The following is a 12,306-nucleotide window of genomic DNA, read 5'->3' on the forward strand; positions in this document are numbered from 1 at the left end:
AGAATCACTTTTACCTGTTTAAGTATTAACCTATATAGCTGAAGCTTCTGTCCATTAACATTTCTGGATATTAATTCCAAATAAAACAGGTATTCATTTTGTTGCTATTTGCTTTTTATTCCTCAGTCTAATCTCTTCCCAACAATTGCTCTTACACTCAATTAAACCAGTTGTGTCCAGGATTAAGCCTTAATGTATTTCAATGGGCCTATATTAAAAAGCATTATATAGGAGAGGCTCTCAAGAGAAAAGATAAATATAAGATGGACTTTTAGTAGCAAAGTTACATGAATTGGGAGCACCCAGCTAAAGACTTGTTTTTGCCAAAAAACTCTCTTGATCTCTCACACCTTTGCCCTCATCTCACTCTGCTCCAGCTCTAACCCCTCATCTGAGGTCATTCACTTATTAACCTAGTAGGGGACTAATTTGAGTGAATAATAATAATAAAAAAAATTAAAATTTTAAAAGTGATTGCTTTTGCTGAATGAGGGGTTGAATTGCCTTAGCTCACCTCCCATGAGACTATATCTTGGAAGATGAAAGGTACAACCATGCAGTCACAAGTAGGTGCAGGGAGAAATGTGGATGGAGAATTGTGTAAAGCTAATATTTTAAATGTAGAATGATGCCAGGACTGATATGTCCATTAAATAATTATTTAAAATAGCACTCAGTAGTCTCCAGGACTGTAATTAATGCTATAGAGAGATTTATAAATAAAACAAAAGAACAGACATGGTGAAACCCCATTTCCTTATTTTTGTCCCTGCACCACCCTGTATTTGTTTCTAAGGTAGGCATAGGCAGATGTACTTTTTCTTCTTAAATATTTCAGCCAAAGTCACATAACGAATCTAAAGAATGAAAAGCTGGATTCTACTGCTGGCAATTGTAGTCAGCACAGCAGAAACACAGATCCAGGATGTCTGCACCCAAGGGTATCCTGGCATCCCTGGCAATCCTGGGCATAATGGCATACCTGGTCGGGATGGACGTGACGGGTCAAAAGGAGACAAGGGAGATACAGGTACTGTGTTCAGAATGAATGATTTAGTATATCAAATGCAAGGTCATTCACTCCCAAATTTGTCTGTAGTTGCTCTGCATGAATGGGATTATTCTGCCTAGCCTTCAGAAAACATTTAAGACATTTGTCATTTACCTGTTTGAAAAAGGAAATATAAAAAAAGGCTTAATGAAAGCAAGACAGCAAATACTATGGAGATGTCAGGCTCATGGGATAAAAAACAAAGGAAAAAAGGCTTTACTTTCTATCATGGGAATATTTTCAAGTGTATTTGAAAATTTTAAAGCCTGCAAACCTATTCATACTCCTGTAAGATAGAAATTATATTTCTGCAAAGAGCTTCAAGCTCACTAAACAAAAAAGCAATGACTGATACCTTGTTTGGTGTAGTAGGAAGTATGCAGTGATAAGACGACTTCTCTTTCTTATCTAAATTATACATTGGTAGGACTCGATTCTGAGTGTGCCTACTTGCTGTAACTCAAGAGTCACTAGAGTAAGTTCAGAAATGGAGACCATTGAGCAACAATATAGGATTTATTTCTACTCTAGCAGGCTATAATAGAGATTTGTGTGAGATATCAAAGCCAGTGATAATCCTAAAGCTAATCACCCCCATAATACCTTAAGTCTTAGGTTAATGATGGCCCATGTATCCATGCTGGAATGTCAAGGCCAGGGTCGCACAAGGTGATAAATCTGCAGGCATGTGGACATATAACACTTCATCACCTTTTAAAATATAGAAAGAAACAAAGATTTCCATTAGCATCTTAACAGGCACATACATTTAACTGCCCTCTTTTTCTGTATGCAAGGTTCCAGAAAGGTCTGAAAACCAGAAAACCTAAAGCTTTCATATTTTCATTTATTTTATAAAGGCCCTTCCTGCACTCCAGTGAGTTATCATGATATCATTAGATTCTGATAAACTCTCCAACATTTTTCCTAAATGTTCCTGTACTGTACTGTTCTTTGTTTGAACAAAGTGCGGTGAATGCACCATTTTTACACTCTATTTAGATACATCTTTGTGGTTTAATACATGAGAATTAATTTTGTTCCTTACCAAGTCAATGAAATTTCAGCAGATGCTGGGATGCACCCAATGCGCAGGAAACTGCTAAAGAACTGTTCTCTGGTCCATATGACTGGAGAGCTACTCTTGGAATATGATTACAACCAAACTGCCAACTCTGTTTTTCTTCTGTTCCTGCACTCAGGATGCATTCAGTTATTTGATCATGGACCTCTTGGGCATCTGTACTACCTCTGCACTACAAAAATCACTTCTATAATTGCTCTCTGTAGAGCAGTGGAAAGTCCATATCATGCTAGGTACAGGGATCAAGAGTGTGAATGCCTTCCTCAGCTTTACAGGCAATATTATTCCACTGTAATGATCCAGTGTCATCAGTTAAACTCCTGCATGTCTCTTCTTGAGGTGGGAGTTCACCATTCTTAGAATCACAGAATCATTACAGCTGGAAAAAGTCTCTAAGATGATCTAGTCCAACCATTAAACCAGCACTGCCAGGCCCACCACAAAACCACATTCTTGTCTAACTGCAAGGCTTCCTGCCCCAGCAATGCTTCTTGCTAAATTTCCATGGATGGAGGAAACAAGAGAAGAAGCTTTCACACTGGTGATCCTCGCCAGGTTATAACAACTGTACATGTGTCAATAACTCACCTCTTTATGCCAAGGATTTCTTCTGCTCCCCAAAAGCACCATCCTCAAGCAGAGTTTCTCTCTGTAAGATAAAACTCCCAGCAGTGGCAGACACTAAAAGTCAAGAATAAGGTATGCTTTACATTACTGTTTGGCCAGGATTACAGAGGAAAGATTAAAGAAGGACTCTTCCCAAATTTTCTGGTAATTTGTTTAATGAATATCTGTGGTTTTATTTCTGTACTAGGTGAACCAGGAATTCCTGGAAGTCCAGGAAAAGATGGTGTCAATGGAGAGAAAGGTGAACGAGGTCAGAGAAGTGCTTCAATTTAATATTTGTCTATGAACTTCTGCCCTTGTGTTTGTGAACTCATCATACATCTCATCTATTTTAAATTCTCTAATTTCTAAATTGAGAACAAAAAACTGTACAAACAGCATTATTCCCTACATGAGAAGCCAATGGCTGTTGAGCAGAATTGACCAGCTTCTTTTCTTGACGGATTGTGCATAGCTCTTTATAGTGTCTTTTGTCTATCACCTGCTAAAGTGCCTTTCACATCATGAGATCTTCACTTTCAAAACCTTATGCAGCAATCAGAGCAGTTTTGAAGGCTTGGATCTTCTGATCAATGATGGATGAAGGATAAATAAAGCATAGGGTGGCAAGTAACCAGGACAAAACACCTTTAGTTGTGCTGCAGTAGCAACCTATGTAACCCAGGAGAAGTAGAAATTATATGTAGAAATTATAGAAACATGTGACAGTTCAAGTCAAGTTCAGGGTGTTGTAAAAAAAACCCCTTCCTCTTCCTCTGATTAAATTGTGAGCCCTCTCACCCATTCTGTACGCCAAAGGCTGTAAAAAAGTGTGGACAGATGTTGCTTTTGCATGACATTATGTGAGCTGTCAGTGTTATCATCAGCCCATAGATAACCTTCCTTTCTTTGAGTTTATTCTTGCTGCTGCCAGCCAGAGCACCTGTTTTCTAACAAAATAGCAGGCTCTTCAGGTATTATGGTTATCCTGTACTTAAATGTATGAGAGAAACTGTGTACAGTGAGCACAGTGGAGTATGCACAGTGGAGATGCATACCTACACATGTGTCTCCTCATGATGAACCTCAATTTGTGCCTTCCAATGGAAGATCACAAGAAAGTTGTGGAGTTGTTTTGTTTTGGTTTTATTATTATTTGGTTTTGGTTTTGGTTTTTTTCCCCCTTTAGGAACCAATGGGACTGTTGAAGAGAAGGGGAACAAAGGAGATAAAGGAGAAAGAGGACCACCTGGGAAACTGGGACCAAAAGGATTTATAGGATCAGTGGGTTACAAAGGTCAGAAGGGAGAGCTGGGACTGCAAGGACAAAAGGGGTTAAAAGGAGACATTGGACCCATAGGTCCAAAAGGGACAAAGGGTGAAATTGGCCATCCTGGAAGAGTTGGTTTCCCAGGGCCGATTGGCCCGATTGGTAATCCAGGTCCTAAAGGTAATACTGGAGGCATAGGGCCACAGGGTAATCCGGGAGTTCAGGGGGAAAGAGGCTTGAAAGGAGACCGAGGAGACAAGGGGGAGGTAGGTGCCCCGGGAGTCCTGCCAAGGAGTGCTTTCAGTGTCGGCCTTACAGCCAACACCAAGTTTCCCCCTCCAAATCGCCCGATCAAGTTTGACAAGGTGCTGTATAACAGTCTGAATGACTTCAGCTTGGCTACTGGCAAGTTCACCTGCAAGCACCCCGGCGTTTACTATTTCACCTACCACATCACTGTCTACTCGAGGAACGTGCGAGTAGCTCTCGTGAAGAACGGCATCAAGATGCTGCACACGGTGGACAGGTACCAGAGCGGAGAGGACCAGGCCTCGGGAGCCGCCATCCTCGAGCTGCAGGGAGGAGATGAGGTGTGGCTGCAGGCCCACCAAGGAGAGGCTTTCAATGGGCTCTATGCAGATGGTGATGATGATACCACCTTCTCTGGGTTCCTCCTGTTCAGCACCGCTGACCCACTGGAGCCACTGCTGCTGCACACCCTGTAGCTCCGCGTTATCCTAAATGCTGCGTGTCTGTGCCCTTCAGCCCTCCCTGCGAAAGCTGTTACCTGCTGGGAAATTTCTGCTGGATTCAACAGAAAACGCTTGGTTTCAGGAGCAGCTTCTGCACAGAGAGGACAAGTCTTCAGAATCTACAGTGCTGGGCTTAACAACATTAGTGGTTTGGTGACTTACTGTACGTGTTCATAAGAGGTGTGTACCCCAGTTCTGAAGAACAAATTTTAAAGCAAAGTGTGATGAAATAAAAGACAAAAGTTCCGGAATTATGTCGTGTGGGATATCTTGTATAAGCAAGAAGCAACAGTTCCAAGCCAGTTTTATATCTTTCAATGTGGCATGTGTAGATGGACTTGAAACTTGGTTAGTTTCCATCCAACCACTTTAAAATAATTTTTAAAATTGAAATTAGTGTAGTTTGATACCTCTGCAGAAGCTGCTTGCTGTGCGGTGCAAGCAAGTTTCATTGTTTCATTTACAGCTTTTAAATATGGTTATTTTCTCTCTGTGTAGTCACAGGTCTGAAATTGAACAAAATGGAGTGATAGGAGGAAGGGCCATGTGGATTCTCTGATGTGGGCAGATTTTCAAGGCCAGTGCAAAAATAGAGCATAAATCTGCTGTACTTCAGAATTAGTTGGTGCAAAACAAATTCTCCCAGATTTAAGATAATATTTAATCAATACTGAAGCAGCCATGCCAGAGAACTGATCAAGAGTTATTTCCTGTGCCATGAACCAGGAAATAAAATATACATTAAAATTCTGTCATTTTCCCCCCAATTTTTTTCTTCTTCTTCCCCCCTCCCCCCACTCCTTTTCTTCTAAAACTCAAAAAAATAAAAAAAAATTAAAAAGGGAAGTCTCATTCACTTCTCTTAGAAGAGAATAAAGTAGAGATGCCAATGGAGATGGGTCAGTATCATGAAACGCAGTATTAGGAGCTTAAGGCCTGGCATCCCATCACCACCTCAGGGTACCAGGGGAATGTGGGCACGCTCCCACAGTAGTTGAACCCGAGTGTGGATCACAGAGCCCAAACGGAAAGGGCACGGTGGGTTAATCGAGGAGGAACAGCTGCACTTCTCAAATGACAGCGAGGGAGATACAAGTGCACTCAGGCGGAGGAAAGGGCTTTGTGAAGTTTTCAGCAAGACGAAATTTCCTCCCATGAGCCACACGCGGCAAGTTTGTATCACAGAAACACGTAGACCGAAAAACCATTTTAAAAGGGCCTTCCTTAGGTTTTACTGGAGAACGTGTAGGACAGGTATCAGCCGGCAGAGGCCCCGGTGCGGCCGGGTCGGGCGCTGGTGACCCGGGAAGCGGGGCAGGCCGGGGGAGCGCTCAGAGCCCGGAGCAGAGGTGCTCGGCGGGAAGCAGGGCAGGTGCAGGGAACGCTCCGAGCCCGAAGCACAGACGCCCGGCGGGCTGAGGGCCCGGGGGAGCCCGGAGCTCCGCCTCGCTCCGCCTCGCTCCGCCTCGCTCCGCCTCGCTCCGCCTCGCTCCGCCTCGCTCCGCCTCCTGCTACCGCTCCTCCCCTCGGCGCGGACGCGCGGAGGTCGCGGCCGAGCGGGGCGTGCGGAGGCCGCGGCCGTGCCAGGCCCGCTCCGCTCCCCCGCGCTGTGCTCCGCTCCGCCATGCTGGGCGGCTGCCGGCGGGCGCTGCCCGCGGCGCTGGGCCGGGCGCTGCGGGGCCGGGCGGCGGGGCAGGGCGGCCGTGCCGTCAGCACCAGCTGGTGCCCCGTGGGCAGCGCCTTCGATGTGAAGCAGCAGCAGCAGCAGCCGCTGCGCGGCGGTGCGGCGGGCAGGGACACGGTGAGCGGCGGGAGGGGAGGGCCGGGCCTGCTGCGGCAGGAGCCCTGGTCGCTGGCAGCCTCGTGCTTTGCTCTGCTTGTCTCAACTGTTTTAAGGGAATTTTTGAGGGTAGTTTTTCTCTTATGTGTAATATTTTTTATAAGCGTTTATATTGGTTTTAGCAAACCCAAACGTTGTTGGTTTTGGACACAGAAGCGTTTGACAGTGACGGCCTTGTGCGTGGGAACGCTTTTTCAGTGGTGCCCATACGTCCATAAAGTGAGGCTGCCCCTTCCATTCCCCGTTCCTGCCCTTCCGGCCCTCCCCTGGCTGTGCCGTCGTTCACGTGTCAGTGCCGTGCCCCTGCGCTCGGACAGTGCTTCGGGAGCAGACGCGCTGCTCACGTCCTCTTGCCTGGGCTTATTCTTGATGTCTTGCCTGTGGCGAGAAAAGGATTTCTTTGCTAATTTGGTGACAGTTGAGTTTTCTGATGCGTATCTTTTTAGGGTCAGGAACGTTTGTTAATGTGTCTTCTTACCCGGAGAGGGTAAGGTACCGCAGTGCATACAGAAGAGGTGCAGCTGTAAAATCCAGCTGTTTGCCTGCTGACTCAGCTGTTCCTGCCATGGTGCCCAGCCTGGTGGAGCTGTTGAACTTTGGGTTTTAGGAAGGACAAATCTGACCTCTATTTATAATCTGGCACTTGCTTGGGAAATCTTTCTTCAGGTTCTCATGCCTCTGCAAGCACACTGGTGGAAGTCTTGCTTCAGGAAATAATCCACTTAAATATTATCCATTTGGCTGGTCTAGGGAATGTGCTCCAGGTGATTCACTTGGCCCACGGTTCTTTTGGAATAGAGGTGCGTATTTCAGACTCAAAAAGAGGCTGTGCCAGGTAGGATGTAAATGCTGAGACCAAGTGAAGACAAAAACGTTTCAGCCACGCAGCCAATGACATTAAAGAACAGAGAGAACTACACCAGGCTTCATTTTTTTGTAATTTTAATTTTTTTATGTCAAACTTGATATCATATGTAATAGGAGTTCTACAGTTAATTTATCTCTAAGAGAAGGTATAACCTGGTCACAGAGCACTACATGTGCTGGATGAGCTTGCTTGGGGGGGTGGGTGATGATGTCAGGAAGACCTGGAGCTCCCAGGGATATTGCAGGACACTGCATCCTCTGGCTGAGGATCTGAGTGATAGGGCAGTCTTGAGTGTCTTACACAGCAAACATTATTCAAGAGTCCTGTGACACAAGTATATTTATGTTTTGTGCACATGTGTAAAAATATAAAAATACCTTTTTCAATGTTCACTTTAGTCCAGTTTCTGTTCCTGAATAATACATTAAAACATGGGAAGTGTGAGGAAAGGTTTTCTTTCATTAGCAAATAAAGAAGGTGCTTCTAGCAACAGTGACAGAAAGAAAATAGGAAAAAGCAACCCAAAATGTTCCAGATGTGTACTTGAAGGGTTCAAGAATATATACTTGTACAGACAAGCTGTCAATTTGTAGCTTTTTGATTTATTGGATAAATATTAGCAAGCTGCAAGCCTGCAACAATACAAAGAGTTTGCAGAAAGTGGATTATAAACTGACTGGACTGCAGATTTGAAAATCCAGATTGTGGCTTTTAGATACTGAAGTTGAATTTGGAAGCGGTAGATTTTCTGTGAAATCACATACCTTTCACTGTTTGTGCTGTAGTCAGGAGGTGAGGAGATGCTCATGTTGTAGTTATGCAGTTGCAAAGGGATGTATTGCTTGAAGAGATATTGCTTTAATTTAAATGAAATTAAGGAATTACTAGGATAAGATTTTTCACCCAGGGGGTGGTTGGGCACTGGAACAGGCTCCCCAGGGAAGTGGTCACAGCACTAAGCCTAACAGAGTTCAAGAAGTGTTTGGACAGTGCTCTCAGGCACATGGTGTGACTCTTGGGGAGGGTGCTGTGCAGGGTCAGGAATTTGAATTCAGTGGTCCTTGTGGGTCCTTTCTTCATGTGGAATAAAACTCAAAGCTTTTTCAAACAGTGTTAAAATGATAATACAAAGGCAAATCTTTAACTGAAAGCCTTCAAGGTGCACAACAGGGTGATATGTACACATGATACTGTAGTTCTACATTTTTATAAGGTCAGTTGATTAGTATACCTATCAAATATTGTCCAATTAGAAGAGCAGCTGGGTTAGATAATTTCCCCCTGGGTTCAGCCTCATTGGAGCTCCCCCAATCTTCTAACTCTGCATGTTATTATGTCTGTGGTACGTGGTGCAAAATAAAGTGTCCTTGCTAAACTAACAGGCATGACTAAACAGAATTTCCAGAATGCATCAATAGGAGTTTGTTAGCTGTGAGAAAGAGAGCTGGGAAATTACTAGAAGTTATAACTATGTATTAACAGTCTACAAAGCTACAAATACATAAAGAATACATAAAACCCAGAAGTCTTTAGCCATCACTTCCAACTTGGGGATTCTGTGATTCTTTGAAATCTTTTTCTTGTTGTAGGTCTGCACTGTGGAACTTCTCTTTCTGTTAGCATTAGTAGTTTTGTTTGATTAGTGGTAGAACCTAAGTCTCTTCCACAAATGCAGAACATAGGTGCCATCTGCATTTACCTTGCACAAGTAAGTGTGTTTACCTTGCCCTGTGGGACAGGGCCCGGCTTGATAGGAACTTCGGGAATAAAACTGTTCATTCCACAAACATTTTCACTTGTTGATTATTTCTTTGAGGTCTGCTTCCACTATTGGGGGCTCATTTAGTGAGCCTGAGAAAACTGTTCTGTTGCCTGCAATCTCTTGATATCTGGTGCTGCTGTCCAGTGAAGTGTTACAGTGTGCTAGCTGGGGTCATTCGGGTAAAATTCTGTGGTGATAATTCAGTCTTGAAACAAAGGAAAGGTGCAGAAATCAAGGAGGGCAATAGTGATGTGTTTTCCCTGTGTTTTGCACTGCAGGGTCTGTTTGGTGTTCCAGAACTGAGCTGTCCAGAAGGATTTCAAGAAGCACAGGACAAAGCATTGCAAGAATCAGAACAGCTTGTCCAGAAGGCATGTTCAACACCACCTGGGCCAGAGACTGTAATGATCTTTGATCAGCTTTCAGATAGCCTGTGCAGAGTAGCAGACTTGGTATGTTATTTTTTTTTATTATTTTTACATAAATTCTTTTAAACTGGCTAAGCTTACACTATGTTCCATTTTATGATTTTCTACACTGCAGTAATAGCAGTGTAGAAATAGCACATCAGCTCCGTGAAGTTTTGTGTTAAGACAGAAAATTAAATTGATTGAAAGTGAATTACAAAGGCTTTTACCAAATGATAGTGAAGTACAAATCCTGTCAAACTGTCCAATTATTTTTAAGACAGATGCAAAAATAATATAGAAGCTGCAACAAGAAAAACAACAGTGAACTCATGCTTCTGCTGCAATATTAACACATAAGCTCTCTAGCATCACTTATATTGTGGAAAAGAGGGTTTTGATTTGAGAGCTAAAGTTGGTGTGACAATGCACATGTTTTAAGTTATGACCGTTTATAGGTGAAGGTCTATAAAGAACTTCCAGAGCAAAGGCAGCAGTATCACTTTTTTATTAACACAAGAAAAAGGCAGCAGTTTCTTAGATTGTAGTTTTTGTGGTCCACAGATTTAGAGTACTTGCTCTGATATTCTGCATCACAAAACTTTATTAGAGCATTTCATATTGCTCTATGGAAGTTTGCCCAAAGTATATCTTTTATCAAAGCATCATTCTTTGGTTGGAGGAAGCAGAACCAACCTTCACACTGAAATTGGTTCTTAGTGAATAAGTCACTGAGTTTTTTCAGGTCACTTGGGTTTTCACATTTGAATGTCTCAGTATGTTTTCAGTTCTCCAGTCTTGTTTCTTATTCTTTTGTAGATTTAAGACATCTTTTGTGCCAAGCACTTTTTCCTTCTGAAAGTACTTACAAGCTCTGTCAAGTCATTAGTTCTTATGTTTTGTATAGATTATGCCTAATTCTGCTTATTCAATCAATATTTAAATAAAGCTTTAATGTCAGAATTCAGTGGCCGTAGTTTTGTGTAAGTTTGCTGAGCTAAAATTATCTCCTTTATACTATATTCAGGCTTTTTATGTTCACAGCTACACAGCTTGCAGAACTGTCTGGAAGTTATTTGGTCATGGTCACCTGTTGTTAGAAATTTTGATACCTGTCATTCAGCACCTTTTCTGTCAGTATTATACAGGATTTTAAAAAGGAATTCTAAGAAATAAAAATTTAAAGTGTGTAACATTCCTAAGACTGCTTTTTCAATGGAAAGGCAATGTTTTACACTATCAGCTTGTTGCATGTACTTTCTGTAAAATCACGCTTAATATCTTCAATATAGTCCTAGACTTTAAATATATTCCTAATATTTTAAGTCTATCATTTCAGCGCTAAAACCACCCTGACTTTGTGTCAGCAGTCATGGAAGCCCCTAGCTCCCCAGCCCCTTTTAGCATCCTTCTAGCCTTATGAACCCCTGAAGAATTTGGAGATTTATAAAAAATCAGTATTTCTTTGCAGCCATTTCTTCCTATTAGGAAATGTGCACATTTAGTGGTGGGCTTTCATCTTAACTAGAAAATTTAGTTTTGAAAATAATTTTTAATAACATTCAAGTATCTTGGAGTAGGTCTATGTAATAAGGACTCTTAAGATACACACTGCTTAAAATGTCTTAAGAAGGGTGTGAATTAATAACGTTTATTGGAAGGGCACAAGGCACTGTGTGGTTTAATAATTGTCAGCAAAGTTTTCCGGTCAGATTTATATTTTAGACAAAAAAGGCAAATTCTACAGAATGATTGCATAGAACTGTAGAAATCAATGTTAATATAAATGGAACTGCTTGAATGTAATTTATTTATAAACCAGAAGGTTGTTTTATTTGTCTTTTTGCCTCACTGTTTTCTTCTTCTACTGTGTCAGGCTGATTTTGTAAAAGTTGCCCACCCTGACTTTGCATTCAGAGAGGCTGCTGAAGAAGCTTGCAGGAACATTGGTACTGTGGTAGAGAAGTATGTTTTCTTCTTTTTTTCTATTTTTTTTTTTCTGTTTCCATATGAAGCTTTAAAAATTACTGTATGATCATCTATGAAAACAGCAATCAACTAAAAATATTTGTGCATGGGAGCAAAGTGTCAGTCTTCTGTTACAGATATTACAGATATTTAAGGGTTTAGTTTTGTTACAGTATCTTATGAAAGGCTTTTCTATTTTAGTTGCAGTTTATGACTCCATGTCCCTGAAGCCCATCAAAGGCTCAAGTGGCATTTTTCTAGGACTTGTGACAATTCTCTAGTGTTTGTAAAGTTTATGGACAAAATGCTTGCAAGTGGATTTCTCAGGACTTTGATTAAGCATACTATATATAACAATATGACTTTAATATCTGAAACCATTTCAGACATAAAATTTGTAGAAAGAAGAAATTGCTCACATATTATCTTGGGAGGCTCATAAACTGTTGTGTGCATGTGTTTCATTGCCCACTGTATCCCACCTGGGAGTGCAGGATAACATGCCAGCAAATCTGATGGACTCAGTGTTATCTGCATGGGGACAGTGCTTGGTGTGTGGAAGTGTTCTGGGGATAGTAAGCTCTTAGTCTAGCCCAGTGGCAGTAAGCAGCACATTTAACTGATGGCAAACTTGAGCACAGGTTTTCCTTTAATGTAGTCCTTTCAAAGAAAGGATTAGAAAACCATTCTCCCACCCT

At 42.0% G+C, this 12,306-nt stretch overlaps 2 protein-coding genes across 2 annotated transcripts in view; both read left to right on the forward strand.

The window, feature by feature from the left end:
• Positions 1 to 830: 830 nt before the first annotated feature.
• On the forward strand, positions 831 to 5,014 carry LOC118699912 (complement C1q and tumor necrosis factor-related protein 9A-like). The gene is made up of 3 exons (XM_036404146.2): positions 831 to 1,030; positions 2,950 to 3,012; positions 3,931 to 5,014. Exons 1-3 carry the CDS (start codon positions 865 to 867, stop codon positions 4,734 to 4,736), a joined length of 1,035 nt encoding a protein of 344 aa, XP_036260039.1. The 5' UTR covers positions 831 to 864; the 3' UTR covers positions 4,737 to 5,014.
• Positions 5,015 to 6,372: 1,358 nt separating this feature from the next.
• Positions 6,373 to 12,306, forward strand: part of MIPEP (mitochondrial intermediate peptidase) — a 65,900-nt gene continuing 59,966 nt past the window's right edge. The window contains exons 1-3 of the mRNA XM_036404174.2: positions 6,373 to 6,564; positions 9,512 to 9,685; positions 11,517 to 11,605. Of these exons, the coding sequence (XP_036260067.1) occupies positions 6,388 to 6,564; positions 9,512 to 9,685; positions 11,517 to 11,605 (440 nt within the window). The 5' untranslated portion in view covers positions 6,373 to 6,387. The remainder of the gene's footprint in view (positions 6,565 to 9,511; positions 9,686 to 11,516; positions 11,606 to 12,306) is intronic.

Source organism: Molothrus ater, chromosome 2, assembly GCF_012460135.2.
Source record: "Molothrus ater isolate BHLD 08-10-18 breed brown headed cowbird chromosome 2, BPBGC_Mater_1.1, whole genome shotgun sequence".
In the NCBI taxonomy this organism is placed as follows: domain Eukaryota; kingdom Metazoa; phylum Chordata; class Aves; order Passeriformes; family Icteridae; genus Molothrus; species Molothrus ater.